General features: G+C 35.7%; 1 protein-coding gene across 1 annotated transcript in view; it reads left to right on the forward strand.

Moving 5' to 3' along the window:
• Positions 1–16,680, forward strand: part of LOC133327404 (UNC93-like protein MFSD11) — a 34,841-nt gene extending 18,161 nt beyond the window's left edge. The window contains exons 2-4 of the mRNA XM_061535962.1: positions 10,165–10,622; positions 10,690–11,123; positions 16,474–16,680. Coding sequence (XP_061391946.1) covers positions 10,165–10,622; positions 10,690–11,123; positions 16,474–16,668 — 1,087 coding nt within the window. The 3' untranslated portion in view covers positions 16,669–16,680. The remainder of the gene's footprint in view (positions 1–10,164; positions 10,623–10,689; positions 11,124–16,473) is intronic.
• The last annotated feature ends 3,322 nt before the right edge of the window (positions 16,681–20,002 follow it).

Raw genomic sequence — 20,002 nt, forward strand, 5'->3', positions numbered from 1 at the left:
TAGGCTTGAGAAAATATTTTTAAAGAATACAAATGGAATTCAAATGTAATCATTTGAATTTAAATCTACGCCTATCCAGGAAATATTTAAATAGTCGCATCCGTCAAGTTTAAGCTTCTAAAAATCTAAAACTTCCGCTTCCATTTATGCAAAATACGACTATGTGGATCAATCAAAATGTCATTCAACCGCGTGACAAATTTAATTTCTGCGATAAAAATATCTTCTCGTCAAGCAAAAATTTCTCATCAAATTTGGAATGTTTTAATTTAACGAAAATTAAAAATTCAAATCTCGTAGACAATAATTTGTTCATACAGCAAAAACAACAACGAAAATGTGTTCACATTATCGAACAGATTGATTTGTTGTTGGTGATTTTTCAAAGTTGATATGGGTTTAATGACGCCAGTGTAAAATTAACAAATCAATGACCTTGAACTACCCCGCCACGAATGACAAAGATAACAAAAATTCGATATAAAAAAACGAAACAAAAAGAAACCCCCCCCAACAAAAAAGTATCTGACAGATGTCGGGGTATTGGATGATACAAATAAATTTGTATTTAAATATAGAATCAAATTTTGATACAGGCAAAGGTCAATGAAACGAGAGAGGGATATTGTTTAGATGTTTTCAAAGGTTGGCATTTTTGGTTTTCATTTTTTAATTTTGGGAGGGGAATAACAATTCAATTCAATTTCGATTGTTAATAAAGTTAATGAATAACGGTAAATAATTGACATGAAACGAAGCTTTTATTAACCATCGTCTTCGGGACAATACTCCCGAATCAGTTGACCTTTTTATTGATTGTATTGTTCCATTTGTTAGTAACTAACTTCGAACATGCCATACCGTGACCATACTACGTCATGAGGAAGTTTTACCCATGCCTATTCAAGTCACAATAGCTATTTTTAGCCGATAGCATTCAAACCACCCTCCCGCCATACTAACAGAGACAATTGGCCAATAAGTTATTCACTTAAATGTGAATCACTTTATTGACTATTTTTTCATTTAGTTTGGGCACAGCACAGCCTAAAGCTTCATTTCAATTGAAAACCAATTATTGTGATTTTCAGACCCACAACAACGCCATTGCCGAACAAGTTGGATTTTTTTGCGGCTATGTGCAATGGAATTGAAATTAAAACCCCTTCTCAAAAACCAAAAATAAAATTAAAACCAATGGCGAAGACTTTTCGCCTCCCTGCACAAAAAAGCCTCTCATTTCCAAAAAAAAAAAAAATAAAAATGTTGGTTAGTGCGTTTCATGGTCATTATGCTAGTAAGGTCGCTGCTACATAACCACGCTTTGAAGCAATATGTGTCGTATTCATATTCGAGTACATACACAAACTCGGTTCAAGAGAGGCACTTTTAATGGCAACAAAATAAAAATGTATTACGTGTTAGGCATAATTAATAAGGACTGTTCCCAGACACGAAGAACAAATGATGAATCAGAGAAATCTCCAAACTGAGACTTTATAGAGGGACAGTATGACTTTTTTATACCCTCTCTGAAATTTGCTACTTTGGGTTCTTATTGGGTAGCAAATCTCTCCACTATAAATTATAAATATGGGTCCATTTTTTTCGGATAGCCGCCATATAAGGGTACTGCAATTTTCGGTATTTTGGGGTTCTTGTCCATCTGTCTGTCCGTCTAAACGAATTGAGATAGATCGCCAAAAGTTTGCATAGACTCGTCATTTGTTTGCAGGCAGGTCAAGTTCGAAGATGGACATTATCGGTCCACGTTTAGGCATAGCTCCCATATAAGGATATCCGCCAATTTTTGGGGTTCTTGAGCGCCGAATTTGCTACTTTGGGTTCTTATTAGGCACTAAATGTCTCCACAAAAATTATAAATATATAGGTCCACTTTTTCTGGTAGCCCCCAATATAACGGTACCTTCTAATGCATCAAACTCTCAATATTTGTCCGATTGGCACACAATTTTCCACAGAGTACTGAATTAGGTCCAGACTGATGTCTGCGAAATTTTGTTAAAATCGGTTCAGATTTAGATATAGCTCCCAAATATAGTTTCGTCCGATTTTTTTCTGAATGATACACCAAACTACCAATATTTGTCAAATTTACACAAAATTTTGCACAGAGTACTGCATCAGATCCCGACTGATGTCTGCAAAGTTTTGTTAAAATCGGTTCAGATTTAGATATATAGCTCTCATATATATTTTCGTCCGATTTAAGGTAAATGGTGCACCAAAGTCCTTATATGTCTTTCGATTTGCACGAAATTTGGCATAGGGTACTGAATTAGGTCTAGAATGATGTGTGCTAAGTTTCGTGAAAATCGGTTCAGATTTATATATATCTCCCATATATATTTCCGCGCGATTTAAGGTAAATGGGGCACCAAAATCCTTATATGTCTTTCGATTTGCACGAAATTTTGCATGGGGTACTGAATTAGGCCTAGAATGACGTGTGCTAAGTTTCGAGAAAATCGGTTCAGATTTATATATAGCTCCCATATATATATTTTCGCCCGATTTAAGGTAAATGGGGCACCAAAGTCCCTATATGTCTTTCGATTTGCATGAAGTTTGGCATAGATTACTGAATTGAGTCTAGAATGACGTGTGCCAAGTTTAGAGAAAATCGGTTCAGATTTAGATATAGCTCCCATATATATTTTCGTCCGATTTAAGGTGAATGGTGCACCAAAGTCCTTATATGTCTTTCGATTTGCACGAAATTTGGCATAGAATACTGAATTAGATCCAAAATGATGTGTGCCAAGTTTCGAGAAAATCGGTTCAGATTTAGATATAGCTCCCATATATATTTCCGTCCGATTTAAGGCAAATGGTGCACCAAAGTCCTTATATGTCTTTCGATGTGCACGAAATTTTGCATAGGGTACTGAATTAGGTCTAGAATGATGTGTGCTAAGTTTCGTGAAAATCGGTTCAGATTTATATATATCTCCCATATATATTTCCGCGCGATTTAAGGTAAATGGGGCACCAAAATCCTTATATGTCTTTCGATTTGCACGAAATTTTGCATGGGGTACTGAATTAGGCCTAGAATGACGTGTGCTAAGTTTCGAGAAAATCGGTTCAGATTTATATATAGCTCCCATATATATATTTTCGCCCGATTTAAGGTAAATGGGGCACCAAAGTCCCTATATGTCTTTCGATTTGCATGAAGTTTGGCATAGATTACTGAATTGAGTCTAGAATGACGTGTGCCAAGTTTAGAGAAAATCGGTTCAGATTTAGATATAGCTTCCATATATATTTTCGTCCGATTTAAGGTAAATGGGGCACCAAAGTCCTTACATATCTCTCGATTTGCAAATGTAATAAATTAGGTCTAGAATGATGTGTGTTAAGTTTCCTGAAAATCGGTTCAGATTGAGATATAGTTCCCATATATATTTTCGTCCGATTTAAGGTAAATGGTGCATCAAAGTCCCTATATGTCTTTCGATTTGCACGAAATTTGGCACATCCTATTGGATTAAATCTAGAATGATGTGTGTTAAGTTTCGAGAAAATCGGTTCAGGTTTAGATATAGCTCCCATATATATTTTCGTCCTATTTAAAGTAAATGGTGCACCAAAGTCCCTATATATCTTTCGATTTGCACGAAATTTGGCACATCCTATTGAATTAAGTCTAGAATGATGTGTGCCAAGTTTCGAGAAAATCGGTTCAGATTTATATATAGCTCCCATATATATTTTCGTCCGATTTAAGGTAAATGGGGCACCAAAGTCCTTATATGTCTTTCGATTTGCACGAAATTTGGCATAGGGTACTGAATTAGGTCTAGAATGATGTGTGTTAAGTTTCCTGAAAATCGGTTCAGATTTAGACATAGCTCCCATATATATATTTTCGTCCGATTTAAAGTAAATGGTACAACAAAGTCCCTATATATCTTTCGATTTGCACGAAATTTGGCACAACGTAATAAATTAGGTATAGAATGATTCGTGTTAAGTTTCCTAAAAATCGGTTCAGATTTAGATATAGCTCCCATATATATTTTCGTCCGATTTAATGTAAATCGTCCACCAAAGTCCCTATATATCTTTCGATTTGCACGAAAATTGGCACAAAGTAATGAATTAGGCCTAGAATGATCTGTGTTAAGTTTCCTGAAAATCGGTCCAGATTTAGATATAGCTTCTATATCTGACCAAATGAAATATTTAGTATCGGTCAAATTTCATTTTACTGAACCTTAAAAAATGCCACGTCTGTTAGGATTCATTCGTTGAATATACTCAAAGTGGTGAAGGGTATCATATAGTCGGGCCCGTCGGACTTTACTACTTTCCTTACTGGTTTGGTCTTGTCCTTGTTTTTTGTAATAATGATTTAACATTTCAAAAAATTACAACAAAAAATAGCAACCTAACAGTAAAACAGAAATTCCCCATTTTAGAAGGTTACCAAACAAGTTTTCAGCCAACATAAAAAAATGTTTCCATTGGCCTTTAAGTACAGAAAGCCAACACTTCTATAAATCATTTACTTTATTAATATTACGTTCTTTTTTATTTATTTTGTTTTTATGCCACACAGACAAGTGAATGTTGTTGCAAGAATAATTGATATCTATTAAGAAATTGTAAGCCTGAAGTAAACAACAAGAACAACACTTGAGGCGTATTGATTCGCGACATTCCGAACATTTAGTCCATATAGATAAAGATTTTATTTTTTCTACTTTGACGCTAAGAAACAGCAACAATAATAACAACAACAGCAAGACATTATTTACACTACACTACATGTGTAAATATGTATCGTATGTGTGTAGTTGCACATTAGCAAAACAAGTTTCAAAACATACGTCGAGCCCCTCTTCTTGAAAATATTTTTACTAGGCGAAGAATTATGGCTTTTGTTTTTTTATATTGGCCACTTTATGTCATGAGCTTTGCTTGAAAAAAAAATTGGCTTTTAGCCCACAATAACTGGTTTCGTTTTTGTTGTTTTTTATGTATTTTTTTTATGAAACGGTTGATTGTTGTCTGTCAGTCTGTTTGTTGTCTAAAATGCTTGTTTAGATACTTGGCGTTGCTGATGTTGTTGTTTACTATTTAGCTATGCTCTTTTGTTGTTTTTGGATCGAAAATGTGGGCTCGTCTCATTGTTGTGGTTGATTTGTGGGTTTCTGTTTTGGGGCGTTCATACATGGTTTGAATATACTGAAAAATTTTTTTTTTGAATTTTGAAAAAAATACTTACTTATTAGATGGCTTGTGACAGAACTTTCCTTCCATAAGCCGAGCTTAAAAAAAGATTTCCAGCCGCGTCGGTCTTTTGCGCAGTTTTTCCAATTTGAAAGACCATATTCGGCAATTTTGTTTTCCACTTGGTCCTTCCATCCTATTCGTGGCCTTCCCCTTCTGCGTGAACCATCAGCTGTTTTGCTTTCTGGGCTGGGGCGTCTTCCTCCATTCTCACAACATGACCTAGCCAACGTAGTCGCTGCTGCTCAATGTCGATGTCCGAGAATAGCTGGTACAACTCATGGTTCATTCGTCGGCGATATTCACCGTCAACGCAGATCGGCCAATAGATCTTTCGGAGAATTTTTCTCTCAAACACTCCAAGAGCTGCCTCATCTGCTTGCGCAAGTACCAAAAACTGATGTCATTCGATTTGTTTATTGCGGTACCAAGGTATATAAAATCTTTGACTACCGCGAAGCTGTAGTTCTCAAGTTCCACAGTTGGTCCGTGTCTACTGGACGTCTTGCACGTTGATACCATCAGCTTGGTCTTCTCGCCGTTTACTGCCAGACCCACTTTGGCTGTTACCGCTCCCAATGTTCGACCCATGATGTCGATGTCATCGGCGTAGGCGAGTAACATGTGTTGTTTGGTGTACAGAGTGCCATTTCTGTTCACTTTTGCCTCCCGTATGACCTTTTCCAGCGGGATGTTAAAAAGGTCACACGAGAAACTGTCACCTTGTCTGAATCTTCGTTCGGTATTAAGGGGCTCCGAGAGGTCCTTTCCGACATAACTGCTGATCTTGTGCCAGTTAAAGTTATCCTGCATAGCAGTATTAATTTTGGAATGTCAAACGCAGGTGTATAAAGCCACCTCTGAACGGACAGGACTGTCGAATGCGGCTTTATAGTCGACGTATAGGTGGAATGTGTTGATGTATTTTTCATGGAATTTTTCCAGGATTTGGCACAGAGTGAAAATCTGGTCAATGGTGGATTTGCCAGGTCTGAAGCCGCATTGGTATGGTCCAATAATGTTATTGACCATTGGCTTCAGTCGTTCACACAGTACGCTGGATAGCACTTTATATACGATGGGAAGGAGAATAATTCCTCTATAGTTGGCAAATATCGTCTTGTCTCCTTTTTTGTGCGCGGGACACAGGATGCTGAAGTTCCAATCATTGGTCATGCGTTCTTCTAGCCAAATTGTACTAATCAGCTGGTGCATGCTCCTTACCAGCATCTGACCACCAGTCTTGAATAGTTCGGCCGGTAACCCATCGGCCCCTGCTGATGGGTTTAATAGCTATTCTGACTTCATCTTGGCTAGGTGGTATACACTCTATACCGTCATCTATTATTGGCTCTGGGGTATCCTCTTCACCGCTACTATTTGATACCAGAAGTTTTTCAAAATGCTTCTTCCAGATCCTCAACACGCTGTCTGTATCTGTCACCAGGTTTCCTTCTTCATGTCTACAGAAGGATGCGCCTGCATCAAAGCCTACGGTTTGGTGTTTTACCCGTTGGTAGAATTTTCGGACTTCATTTTGACTCCTGTACATCTTGATTTGCTCACGCTCACGTTTTTCTTGTTCTTTCTTCTTTTTTTCTGAAAACACGTTTCACATCTCTCCATTTCTCCCGATAATTCTCCATCGCATTACGTCAGTGATGCACACGGTGAGAGGATGGCAATTTGTAAATGTATGTGTGAGACTAGCACACAAAGTTAAAGCGGGCCACACACGTTAAACATGTGCTTTCCATCGGTGTGAATTAAATTAAAAAATTTAAATAAATAAAATTGATCGGTCTTTTTTGCGTCGTCACTATTGCGGATCATCTTCATTTTTTAAAAACCAAAGTTTTGTTGATTCATTTGTGGGCTATCAGCTTCACACCGATCAAACGTACATGTTTGACGTGTGTGGGGCGCTTACTTGTTGAAGTCTTAACAACGACTAAACAAATGAGCGTAAGAATCCGTGAGAGTTGAGCTGACCGCTAGAGTGCAAGGGCGTGCATCCCTGCATTACGTGTTGCTACTGTCCGCAGGATTTGCCCTATACGCTGCGTTTTTCATATCCGTAGCATTACGACACTCCTGATCGTACCATGGGTTTCGTTATAGTGGTTTTTGGTACCCAAGTGGTGCTTTTGCTGCAGTTTGTCACGGTGTTTCTATATTATTATCGGGACAAGAGGTGCTTTCGTCAAGCTGTGGGGTAAGTTGAGCGGAGTAGGGATCTGCTATCTGTTGTGTTTGCAGCTTTTCGATGTCAAATTTCCGTGTTACACCTTGGCTGCCACAAGATAGTTGATATTCGCTCCTGGGATCGATGAAAAAATATTTTTAAAAAATCCACGCCTATTAGTAGGTTTGAATTTTTTTTAATCTACGAATATTTTGGATGTTTAAAAAAAAAATTATTTTTTAAAAATCCACGTCGATTAGTAGGCTTGAAAAAGATTGAAGATTTTTTATTTATGTATTTATTTTTAAAAATCAAAATTTTAATTACTTGATAATCATGACCTATTTATATACTCTTTTCTGAATGATCATGATTTTGTTGATAACATTCCAATTCCACTTCATAATAATGAATGAAGTGTTGAAATATTATCTTGATATTGAATACACATAATTCTCAATGTACTTATCAATGAATATATGGGTCATTGATAAGTGTCGAATAAATCTGTAAAATCCTCCAAAGCTAATGAAATATAATTTTTATTTTATTTTTTTCTTTATTGAAACATTTGCAAAACAAAAAAATGTTTATAACAAAACCCAAAGGTCGTTAATGAAGTTGTATTATTTTCGATGTGCTCTAATCCAATAAAAATTAGCTTCTTATCACTACGTAGACCTTAACCAAGATGTTTATGTTTATTGATTGTTACGTATTTAGAATCGGTATAAAAATATTATTTTTTTATTTGCAAGGGAAGGCTAAGTTCAAAATTTTGGGAAAAATAATTGAAAAAAAATATTAATAATAAATTATCTAAAAAGGGGTTTTGTGTGGAGGACTTCACAATGATGACTGCATCGTATCCTGCAACCTTATAACAGGGATTTTTTTGAGGATCCATATTAAAGACTGGCTAACTAACTCTCACCCTTCCTCTTCTCTCGTGTTCTACATAGACATTCATCTGGTCTTCTGCTGGAACCACACACCGATTGAGATGCATGAGGTTCCTATCATACTCATTCCCAATGTTCGAAGCTATCGATTTCATTATTTTTCTTTATTGATATGTACACACATCTGTGATGCATGTGCAAGTGTTGTTACATTTTATCTAATCAGATGTTACAGCTGTCTGTTGTCCGGCTGTCGATCAATCAATAATACCATTGATTCATTGCTGGCTAATACTCCCAGCCAGTAAATGGCTTCATAACTTTCACTTGAGCTCCACACACACACTATTTGTTGGCAAAGATTTAATTGACAGTTACCACAATAACAACAACAACAATTGTCAACCATAATATTTTGTAAACCTTATACATAATTATTTAATAGACATAATTTACCATTAAATATCCATTAAGTGAGGTTATGTTGACACATTTCGGAATTGGGCAAAAATTTTTTTGATGGGAGAAGACATCAATTATTATTTGAAAAAAAAAATATAATTAAAAAAAAAATTGGAAGGGGGACAAATACACCACAACATACCTCAGATCAATCGGAAAAATTAAAATTTCCGGAATATGTCAAAATCAGTCCCCTATCCCTATATAGGGAGCCAGCATATCAAAATATGGTTCAAAAATTACTAATTGATTTCTTACAAAGAAATCAATTTAGTAGAGAGGGAGGGGTATCTGATTTTATTTTTAAAAATCTACACACAGCAATAAATCCGTAACGCTACACCACATCGCACGGCAGGATCTTCACCTTAGGCGTGGATTTTTTAAAGAATATTTTTGCAAGGATCTTCACAGCCTTAGGCGTGGATTTTTTAAAGAATATTTTTGCAAGGATCTTCACAGCCTTAGGCGTGGATTTTTTAAAGAATATTTTTGCAAGGATCTTCACAGCCTTAGGCGTGGATTTTTTAAAGAATATTTTTGCAAGGATCTTCACAGCCTTAGGCGTGGATTTTTTAAAGAATATTTTTGCAAGGATCTTCACAGCCTTAGGCGTGGATTTTTTAAAGAATATTTTTGCAAGGATCTTCACAGCCTTAGGCGTGGATTTTTTAAAGAATATTTTTGCAAGGATCTTCACAGCCTTAGGCGTGGATTTTTTAAAGAATATTTTTGCAAGGATCTTCACAGCCTTAGGCGTGGATTTTTTAAAGAATATTTTTGCAAGGATCTTCACAGCCTTAGGCGTGGATTTTTTAAAGAATATTTTTGCAAGGATCTTCACAGCCTTAGGCGTGGATTTTTTAAAGAATATTTTTGCAAGGATCTTCACAGCCTTAGGCGTGGATTTTTTAAAGAATATTTTTGCAAGGATCTTCACAGCCTTAGGCGTGGATTTTTTAAAGAATATTTTTGCAAGGATCTTCACAGCCTTAGGCGTGGATTTTTTAAAGAATATTTTTGCAAGGATCTTCACAGCCTTAGGCGTGGATTTTTTAAAGAATATTTTTGCAAGGATCTTCACAGCCTTAGGCGTGGATTTTTTAAAGAATATTTTTGCAAGGATCTTCACAGCCTTAGGCGTGGATTTTTTAAAGAATATTTTTGCAAGGATCTTCACAGCCTTAGGCGTGGATTTTTTAAAGAATATTTTTGCAAGGATCTTCACAGCCTTAGGCGTGGATTTTTTAAAGAATATTTTTGCAAGGATCTTCAGGCATAGACTTTTGAAAATAGATTTCAGACACTTAAAAACAGATTTATTAACATATGTTTTTTCTTCCCCTCTTGCAGATTCTTTATGGTTACGTTCCTCTTCCCCAGTACCTGGCTGCTGTACGTGGCCAGTGCCCTATTGGGTGCTGGTGCTGCAATCACCTGGACCGGCCAGGGAAGTTTCTTGGCACGTTGCAGTGATTCTGGAAATATCTCACGAAATTCGGGTATATTTTGGGCCCTACTACAGTGCAGTATGTTCTTTGGCAACCTGTTCGTCTACTATCAATTCCAAAATAAGGATCACATTGACTCACAGACCCGTTCGCTGGTTATTGGGGTGCTAATTGGTGTGGCCGTATTGGGTGTTATCTTCTTGGCAACTTTACGTTATGTTCCGGACAATTCAAGTGTTGATACGGAGTTGCGACAACCGCAAACACCATGGGATAGTGCCCGTGTGGCATTCCGTTCCGCCGGACAATTGTTTATGACGCGAGATATGTTGCTGCTTAGTATGGCCTTTTTGTATACGGGTAAGTTAGCTCAGAAATATAATGGAAATAAATTTAAATTCGATCATTTTATTTTCCTTCCGCTTAGGTTTCGAACTCTCCTTCTTCAGTGGCGTCTATGGTCCATCGATTGGCTTCACCAAGAAAATCTCCGATACACCGAAGGAGATAATGGGTTTGGCTGGCATTTGCATTGGTGTGGGCGAAGTTTTCGGTGGCAGTCTTTTCGGCATTTTGGCTTCGAAAACAACCCGTTACGGCCGTGACCCGATTGTCATTGCCGGCTATTTCATCCATATGGTAGCATTCCTATTGATTTTCTTCAATTTACCCGATAGTGCTCCGTTCAATGATACCGATGACATTTCCTTCTTTGATCCACCACGTACATGGATTGCTCTGTTGTGCGCCTTCCTATTGGGTTTGGGTGATGCCTGCTTTAATACACAAATCTATTCGATGTTGGGTGGTGTGTTCGTTAAGAATTCCGTTGGAGCATTTGCTTTGTTTAAATTTACACAGGTGAGTTTTGTATAACAGACCTAATGCTCTTCATTTCAAAACGGTAGCCAAAAGGTTTCAAAACAGAAGACAAGAAAATGGTTTACGTAGATTCACCAGAAGTTCTCTTTTTCGAAGAACATGAAGGTCTCTTAATAGGTGAGATCAATGTCTTCTCATAGAAGAGCATTTTCTGAAACAATTTCTTAAAGATTATTTTTTTCGAGGATCTTCAGAGTCTTAGGAGATGTTTTTTAAAGAATATGTTTCTAAGGATCTTCGGACTCTTAGGCTTAACATTTTTTAACTATATTTTTGCTAGATCCTCGAGTTTTTAATTGTTTTCCATATCATGGCCGTGGATTTTTTAAAAAAATATTTGTCAAAGAATCCTCAGATACTTACAAGGATCTTCATAGCCTTAGGCGTAGATTTTTTAAAGACAATTTTTTCAAGGATCTTCAGAGCCTTAGGCACAGATATTTAAAAACATTTTACAAGGATCTTCAGATTTGATTTTTTAAATAATATTTTGACAAGTATCTTCAGGTTTGCGTAGATTTCTGAAATAATATTTTTTCAAGGATCCTCAGAGCCTTAGGCGTAGATTTCAAATGATCTTCAGAGCCGTAGGCGTAGATATTTAATGAATATTTTCCAATGATCTTTAGCATAGATTTTGTTTAAATAATATTCTTCAGAAATATTTCTTTTACGATCTTCACTGCCATAGAAATAGAATCCTTGAAATTATATTTTTTCAAGGATCTTAAGACCCATATACGTATACTATTAATTTATAAAAAATCCAATGATCTTCAGTGCCATAGACGTGAAGTTTTTATTGGTATTCTCAAGGAAGACCAAAAAGCTCCCTTTATAAAAGAGACAGAATAATGGCCACATAGAAGAGCTCGAAGGACCGTGTGACCATGTAAGACCATCAGAAGGTAACTCTTCCATAGAAATGGAACAAGTAGATTCTCTCGTAGAATATCTGAAAAGCATGATTTCACAGAAGACCTGCAAAATATCTTCTACTTATATACGATCTTACGAAAAACATTCTTTGAGAAGTCTAAAAGATGTCCAGAGAAGTCTGTAAGACCTGAAGAAGTTTTTCTCTTTCTAGAAGTTGTAAATTACGTATTCTGTTTCTTCCGTCTATACAAATCCAGAAGAAAGAATTTAATGAATAAAACACCTGCAAGTGGCATTCAGTCCATTATAAACCAGCAGAATATTTTCCTGAATAAAATCTTAGTTTGCTTATAGATGTCTAAAAGAATATATTTGGCTGTAGAATACATGTTGAAGTTTTTCTGTCCATAGAAGAAGTTATTCTGACCTGAAAGCCTTCTAACCCCTGAGAAGACCTAACAAATCCGGCAAAAAGGGTCTTGTGTTCATAAAGTACATTTGAGAGGCCCTCAGTTCGCAGAAGACCTGCTGAATGTCTTCACCACCCAGTAAAAAAACGAACGACGTTTTCGTTTTTAAAGAAGGTCTTGGACCCTGGAAGGCCTGATGATGGTTCAAAGAAGTCCTATGATAATCTGAAAGTATCCTCATGAAGACCTTATTAATTAATTTTAATTATTTTTTTAATTTAAATTATTATTATTTTAAATTATTCATTTTTCTTATAAAAACCCGAAGAAGGTCCCGTCTTCATAAAAGTCCTAAATAAAGTCTTATTACCCTAAATTTATTTATTTGCCTAAAGAAGAGCTTCGATCCATAGGAGACTATATGAAGTTCTTCTTCTTATACAAGTTCTCTTCATCCATACAGAAGGACTAAAGAAGATTTTTTTACCTTAGAAGACCTTATTTTTCATCTTTATGGAAGACCTTAAAGAAGTTTTTTTTCGGGCTGAAGGTCACATACTGCGATAAGCAAATCTTCCGGTCAGAAAAAGACTTCTAGAAGGTATTCTGTACATAGAAGATGTATAAAAGATCTTCTCCTTCCAATTAAATCTTCATTTCTTATAAAAAGTTTTTTTTTTGATGCATTAAATATCGAAGGAGATCTTTAACCCATAGCTTAACAAAATTTAATCTAAAAACATCTTCGGTCTTAGAAGACCAGCAGAATATAATCTGTTTATAGAAGCGCTGTGGAAGACAATCTGTCATTTAGGTTTCTTATAGAATAGCAGAAGAGGGTATTTTGGTGTTTACAAGAGACCTTTAAAATATAGTTATCCTGAAGATCTGAAGAAGATTTGTTGTTCATAGAAGGTCTTTTCTCCATAGAAGACCAGTGGGAGGTATTCTACTCGTGTCGAAGCTCCATACAGAGGACCTGCAGGACAATGGGAGACTTGTAGGAAATATGCTCATAGAAAGCCTAAGGAATGTTTTCTCTACATAGAAGCCCCTCACAAGATCTTCTGAAGGTGCTTTTAGTCCCATTGTAGATCCAATGAAAGCCTTCTCCTTATAGAAGATCTGAAGAATAAATTCTTATCATGGAAAATTGGAAGTATAGGGGGTTTTTCCGTCCATAAAATAGGTTAAGGATTGTTCAAAAAAGTCTTCTGTGCATAAAAGACCCGCTCTTGCCTATAAAAGACCGTCTGTTCATAGAAGATCTGATATTTTTTTATTTTTATAAGAAGAGCTCCAGGTCATCGATAAGAATACCTTCATCTCTTCGATAAGGAGATCCCTAGGTCTTCGATAAGAATATCTCTAGGTCTTTTATAAGAAGATTTCTAGGACTTCGATAAGAAGATCTCTTTGTCTTTGATAAGAAGTTCTCTAGGTCTTCCATAAGAAGGTCTCTAGGTCTTCAATAAGAAGATCTCTAGGTCTGCGAAAAGAAGATCGCTAGGTCTTGGATGAAAGAAGATAAGATCTCTAGATCTGCGATGGAATAAGCTCGAGGTCTTCGGTGGAAGAGCTCCAGGTCTTCGATAAGAATGTCTTTATGTCTTCGATAAGAAGAGTTGTAAGCCTGTGAAAATACCTCCAGGTCTTCTATAAGAACAGCTCCAGGTCTTCGATAATTAGACCTCCAAGTCTACGATAAGAAACCCCCAGGTCTATGATAAGTAGAATTCCAGTTCTTCAATAAGAAGAGCTCCATGTTTTCTATAAGGAGATCACCAGTTCATAGAAAATAAGAGCTTCAGTTCTTTGATAGCAAGAGCTCCATCTCTTCTAACAAAGAGCTGCAGGTCTTTGATAAAAATAGTTCCAGGAGCTCTAGTTCTTCGATAAGAATACTACCAGCTCTACTTTAAGAAGTACACCAGCCCTGCTATATGAAGACCTCCAGAACTTCGATAAGAAAACCTCCATGTCTAGTTTAGGAAGAACTCCGGGACTTCTTTAAGAAAGGTCTATGATAAAAAGAGCTGCTGTTTTACGATAAGGAGAACTCCAAGTCTAATTTAAAAAGACTCTCAGGTCTTCTGTTAAAATACCTCCAGCTCTTCTAAAAAAAGGCCCCTGCTCTGCTATAAGAATACCTCCATGTCTAGTTTACGAAAAACTCCAGGCTTTCTTTAGGAAAACCTCCAGGTCTTCGATAAAAAAAAAGGTGCAGGTCTACGATAAGGAGACCTCCAAGTCAATAAGACTATCAGGTCTTCTTTTGAAATATCTCCAGCTTTTCTACAAAATTAACTCCTGCTTTTCTATAAGAAACCCTCCAGGTATAGTTTAAAAAGAACTCATGGCCTTATTTAAGAAGACTTTCAGGTAATCGACAAAAAAAGCTCCAGGGCTTAGATAAGAAAACCTCCAAGGTCTTCTATAAGAAGAGCTCCAGGTTCAAGCTCTTTCATAAGAGTTCAAGCACTTTCATAAAAAATATCCAGGTCTTCGATAAGAACACCACTTCTTCTTCTCACAGAAGAAAGTTTTATCCTTACGGAAGATCTGTTGAAAATGGTATGTTCATAGAAAATCTGCAGACATCAATGTGTGACCGGTTGATATATCCGCAGAAATCTAGAAAAAGGTTTTCTGTTTACAGAAGCCACACAAAAGGTATTATCTCTTATTCTTATAGACCTATAGGAAAACCTGAAGAAGTTTTTCCGATCATAAATGAGTTAAGGGGACCCCCCCCATTCTCGGTGTCAAATTTTTTTTTGATTTAATTCGAATCTACTCTAATTCTAGAATGTTCCTACAAAATTTCAAGTGAAAATCTCAAGAACTCTTGAAGATATAGCCGATTTATTGTACAGCATCAAGTGACGGCTAAAGGGCTTCTCAAACTTTAAACGCGTTTTTCTCTTTTGCGAATGGCGGGCACGATAACTCAAAAACTAATAATCCAATCGGTTTCAAATTTTGACACATTTCTCTGGGAGTGTGTAGCTCTCGTATGAACTAGGATAAAGCCAATCGGTGAAGATCTTCCTTATTTTTTAACTTAATTTGTGGTAAAAAATAGGCGATTTTTCATAAAAAATTTTTCAAAGTTCCGCCATTTTGTTAATTGTTGTGCGAAGTCAATAATCCTAGTTCATACGAGAGCCAGACATGTCCTCTTTCTAACACAGTTGGAATTTTCGGATTCCGATGTTCCAGTGATGAGTTATCATGCCCGCCATCGAAAATATGGACTTTTCTTTGAACCCCAAAAACAACAACAAAACAACAACAAAACTTTTTTGTAAATTATTTTTCTTCCTTTTTAAATCTTCAAATATATATGTGCAAAGTTACAAACCTTAACAAGCATTGGTATTCATTTACCAGCCCATTTAAAATCTTCAAAATAAAAAATCGTGAATGGGGGGGGTTCCCTTAAAGAAGATATTTCTTCTAACAAATCGGAAACAAGTGTTCTGCCCATAGAAGATCTACCTGTAGTGTTTCTCGTCCACATCGAAAAGCTGAAGAAGTTCTAAAAAAGTCTCTTCATCTTATAGACCTATAGGAAAGCCTGGAGAAATTTCTCCGATCATAAATGTGGTAAAGGAGGCATTTAAAAGCATTTAAAAAGGATCTTAGATGGGTGTTCTGCTCATAGAAGATCTTCCTGATATGACCAACTTTGAAGCTTCGCCTTCTCCACCTTTTTATTGATACTGTAATTTAATTAACCTTGTCCATGGAAGATCCACAAAAGAACTTCTGCAGGTAGAAAATCTCAAGGAATTCTTTCTTCTCCCTATAAAAGACCTGAAAATGGAAAATCGGAAGGAGGTCTAACTATAGAATACCTGCAAAAAGGTTCGTTGACCACAAAAAAGCTCACGGAAACCTTTCCTTTCCAATGGACAGATTGCCCATAGAATACCTTGCTGCCATGACCAAACAGAATTCTTTTTTTATTAATCTTCAAATTTAATAAACCCTATCCTAATCTTATCCCGCTTTTATTCTTCTTCTTGTATTTTCAGTCCGTTGCCGCTGCCATTAGCTTCTTATATTCCTCGCATTTGGGTTTGAGAGCCCAACTGGGTATACTTGTCGTCTTTGGTACCATCGGTGCAGCCTGTTTCTGTATTGTGGAATGGGCCGCCAAAAGACGGGCACGTGAAGAATCTCAAGATGTATCCGAAATCTCAGCATCGATATCATCGTTGGATAAATAAGAATACGAGATGATAATGCGATGGCAATCAGGCCATTAAAACGGGGGAGAATCATTCCAAACTATTTTTTTGAAATTATTTTCATTTGAAATTCAAATTTTGAATTTTTATTGTTCATGTTTTGTTTTGTTCCAATTATTGTGTGCAATATGTGAAATTAATGTGTATTATTATTAATATTATTAATTATTATTATCGAATTTTTTACACTGTATTACAAATATTTTGAAATCGAAAATATTTGTGTTTTTAAAAGAAACGAGTTGAATTAATTGTGAAGTTAGTTTGTAAGATGATGAAGAAGAAGAGAAATGAGAAGAAACTGAAATTTGTTATTTGTTAGAATTTTATATACCACATATATGTATGTATACATAATTACTTTATATATAAATATATATTTACTTAGTTATATAAGCTAGAAATTGTTCCTTTTTGTGTTTTGATCTGAACATTTCTTTAACCGTATTGAAATTATGATTATTATCACTATTATTTGTTGGTTTGTAACGAATTTAATTGAATATTTAGTAAGAATTTCTATTTTTATTTTATGAATTATTTTTTTTTTTTGTTTTCGCCACAGTCTTCCGAGACAATAATTAAATGTAATGTCAATAAACTGAATTATAAGAAAAACTGAAAAAAGAGAAAATAAAACTCAAAATGAATTGTAATCAAAAAAATTAAACACACACACACTAAATCCGTTAGATCTAAGAGTGTACACAAGAATTTTCAGAATACACACACACACATTTTTACATAGATAAACATATTTGGACCGATCTTAGAAAAGGAAAACCAGATCGGAAAAAATGCCTGTTAAGGGTTCCGGAATTGGCTACAGTCTCTTAATAATAATAGAGTAATTTTAGATATTATTAGATATTATTTTAATAGAGTAATTTTAGATATTATTCGGATTGTCCTTATAATAGAGAAGTCCTCTATTCGTTTGTTGAAATGAATTTCACCACAAGGTGGGGAATAAATTAAATTTGTCATTCCGTTTGCAATACTTCGAAATATTCACCTGAGACCAACCCATAAAGTTTATATATCTTCCATGGACAAGGTTTATTAAATTGCAGTATCAAATAAAATGTGAGAAATCAAGCCTCGAAGTTGGTCATATCAGGAAGATCTTCTACGGCAGAACACATATTTAAGATTATTTTTTTAGAAGAGATACATCCTTTACCTCATTTATAAGCGGAGCAATTTCTTCAGGATTTTCTATAGGTCTATAAGATGAAAATTCTTTCTTTAGACCTTCTTCAGCTATTCGATGAGGACGAGAAAACCATCAGGTAGGAAGGTATTCTTTTGGCAGAAAGAACTTCTATGGGCAGAAATTCTGTTTTCGATTTGTTAGAAGAAATGCCACCTTTACCTCATTTATGATCGGAGAAACTTCTTCAGATTAACCTATAGGTCTATAAGATGAAGATACTTTTTTTTTAGATCTTCATTGAGATCAAAATAAATTTCCTGATATTTCCCATAGAGCTTTGAAATTTTGCATATATTGAAAATGGGACCATTTTTTGCTATAGCCTACATATAGCGTTTCAACACTACATATAGTGTTTCAACCAAATTGGCCATAATTTGGTATTTTGGGTTTTCACAGGGTGGTTTATCTCCCTACCAAAATTTTCAATATTGGTCCATTTTTAACAGTACCTCCCGAATTCCAGTATTTTTGGAATTTTCGTAGCGTTTGTCAACGGAATTTGCTGTAATTTGGTATTTTTGGTTCTCATAGGTTGGTAAATCCTCCTACCAAAAATTGTCAACATTGGTCCACTTTTAAATATTTTTTTTGTATAGCCTCCCCCTAATTTGCGATATTTTAAGAACCGAATGAGTTGTAATTTGGTATTTTGGGTTCTTACAGGGTGGGATATTTCCCTATCAAAAATTATTAATATTGGTCAATTTTTTAGAGCAGCCCCTATATAACGGTACCTTCCGAATTTCGGTATTTTTGGGAGTTTGATCGCGTGTTTCAACCAAATTAGCTATAATTTGGTATTTTGGGTTCTCACAGGGTGGTTTATCTCCCTACCAAAATTTTCAATTTTGGTCCGCCTTTTTGGATAGTCCCCTTATAACGGTACCTTCCGAATTTCGCTATTTTTGGAATTTTCGTAGCGTTTGTCAACGGAATTGGCTGTAATTTGGTATTTTGTGTTCTCATAGGTTGGCAAATCCTCCTACCAAAAATGATCAATATTGGTCCACTTTTAAATATAGCTCCCATATGACAGTACCTCGCATATTTTCCTATATTGACGAAATTGGGGCACGTTTTTAATCGATTTGGCTGAAATTAGGTATTTTATGTTCTCATAGGTCAGCAAATCTTCCTACTAAAAATAATGTATATTGGTCCACTTTATACAGTAGTCCCCATATAACGGTAATTCTAAAATGTCGATATTTTGGGGAGCTTGGTCATATATTTACGCCGAATTAGCTGCAGTTTCGTATATAGGGTTCTCTTGGGGTAGCAAACCTCCTTACCAAAAATTGTCAACATTGGTCCAGTTTATAGGGTATTCCCGATATAACGGCACCCTCAAAATTTCGGTAATTTGCGGAGCTTGAGCATGATTTTCAGCCAAATTCACTGTAATTTGGTATTTAGGGTTCGCATAGGGTAGAAAATCTCCTTACCAAAAATTATCAATACTGGTCTACTTTTAAAAATAGTTCTGATATAATGGCACCCTCAAATATTCGTTAATTTAGGGGGCTTGGTCATGTTTTCGAAGCGAACTGGCGGTAATTTAGCAAATCTCCTTACCAAAAATTATCAAAATTGGTTCATTTTGTAGGGTAACCCCACTATAGAGTTACCTTCCAAATTTCGATATTTTGGGGAGCTTGGTCATGTTTTCGAATCGAATTAACTGTAATTTGGGTTTTTGAGTTCTCATCAGGTAGAAAATCTCCTTACCAAAAATTATCGAAATTGGTCCATATTGTAGGTTAGCCCTCATATAGAGGTACACTCCAAATATTGATATTTTGAGGATCTTGATCGTGTTTCTGTACCGAATTGGCTGTAATTTTGTATTTTTGGTTTTAATGGGGTAACAAATATCCTTACCAAAATTGTCATCATTGGCTCACTTTTAAAGGTAGCTCCCATATAACATAACCTCCCATATTTCGATATTTGGGGGGCTTGGTTATGTTTTTCAACCGAATTGACTGTAATTTGGTATTTTGGATTCTCATGATTCGGTAATTTAATAGGGCTTTGTGTCAAATCTCTTCGTACCAAAATTTTCATGTGGCGTAGCCCTCATGTAAAATTAGC

The sequence above is a fragment of the Musca vetustissima genome, unplaced genomic scaffold (assembly GCF_032173495.1).
Source record: "Musca vetustissima isolate MV318-11 ecotype Yass unplaced genomic scaffold, APGP_CSIRO_Mvet_v1 utg10925, whole genome shotgun sequence".
Lineage (NCBI taxonomy): Eukaryota > Metazoa > Arthropoda > Insecta > Diptera > Muscidae > Musca > Musca vetustissima.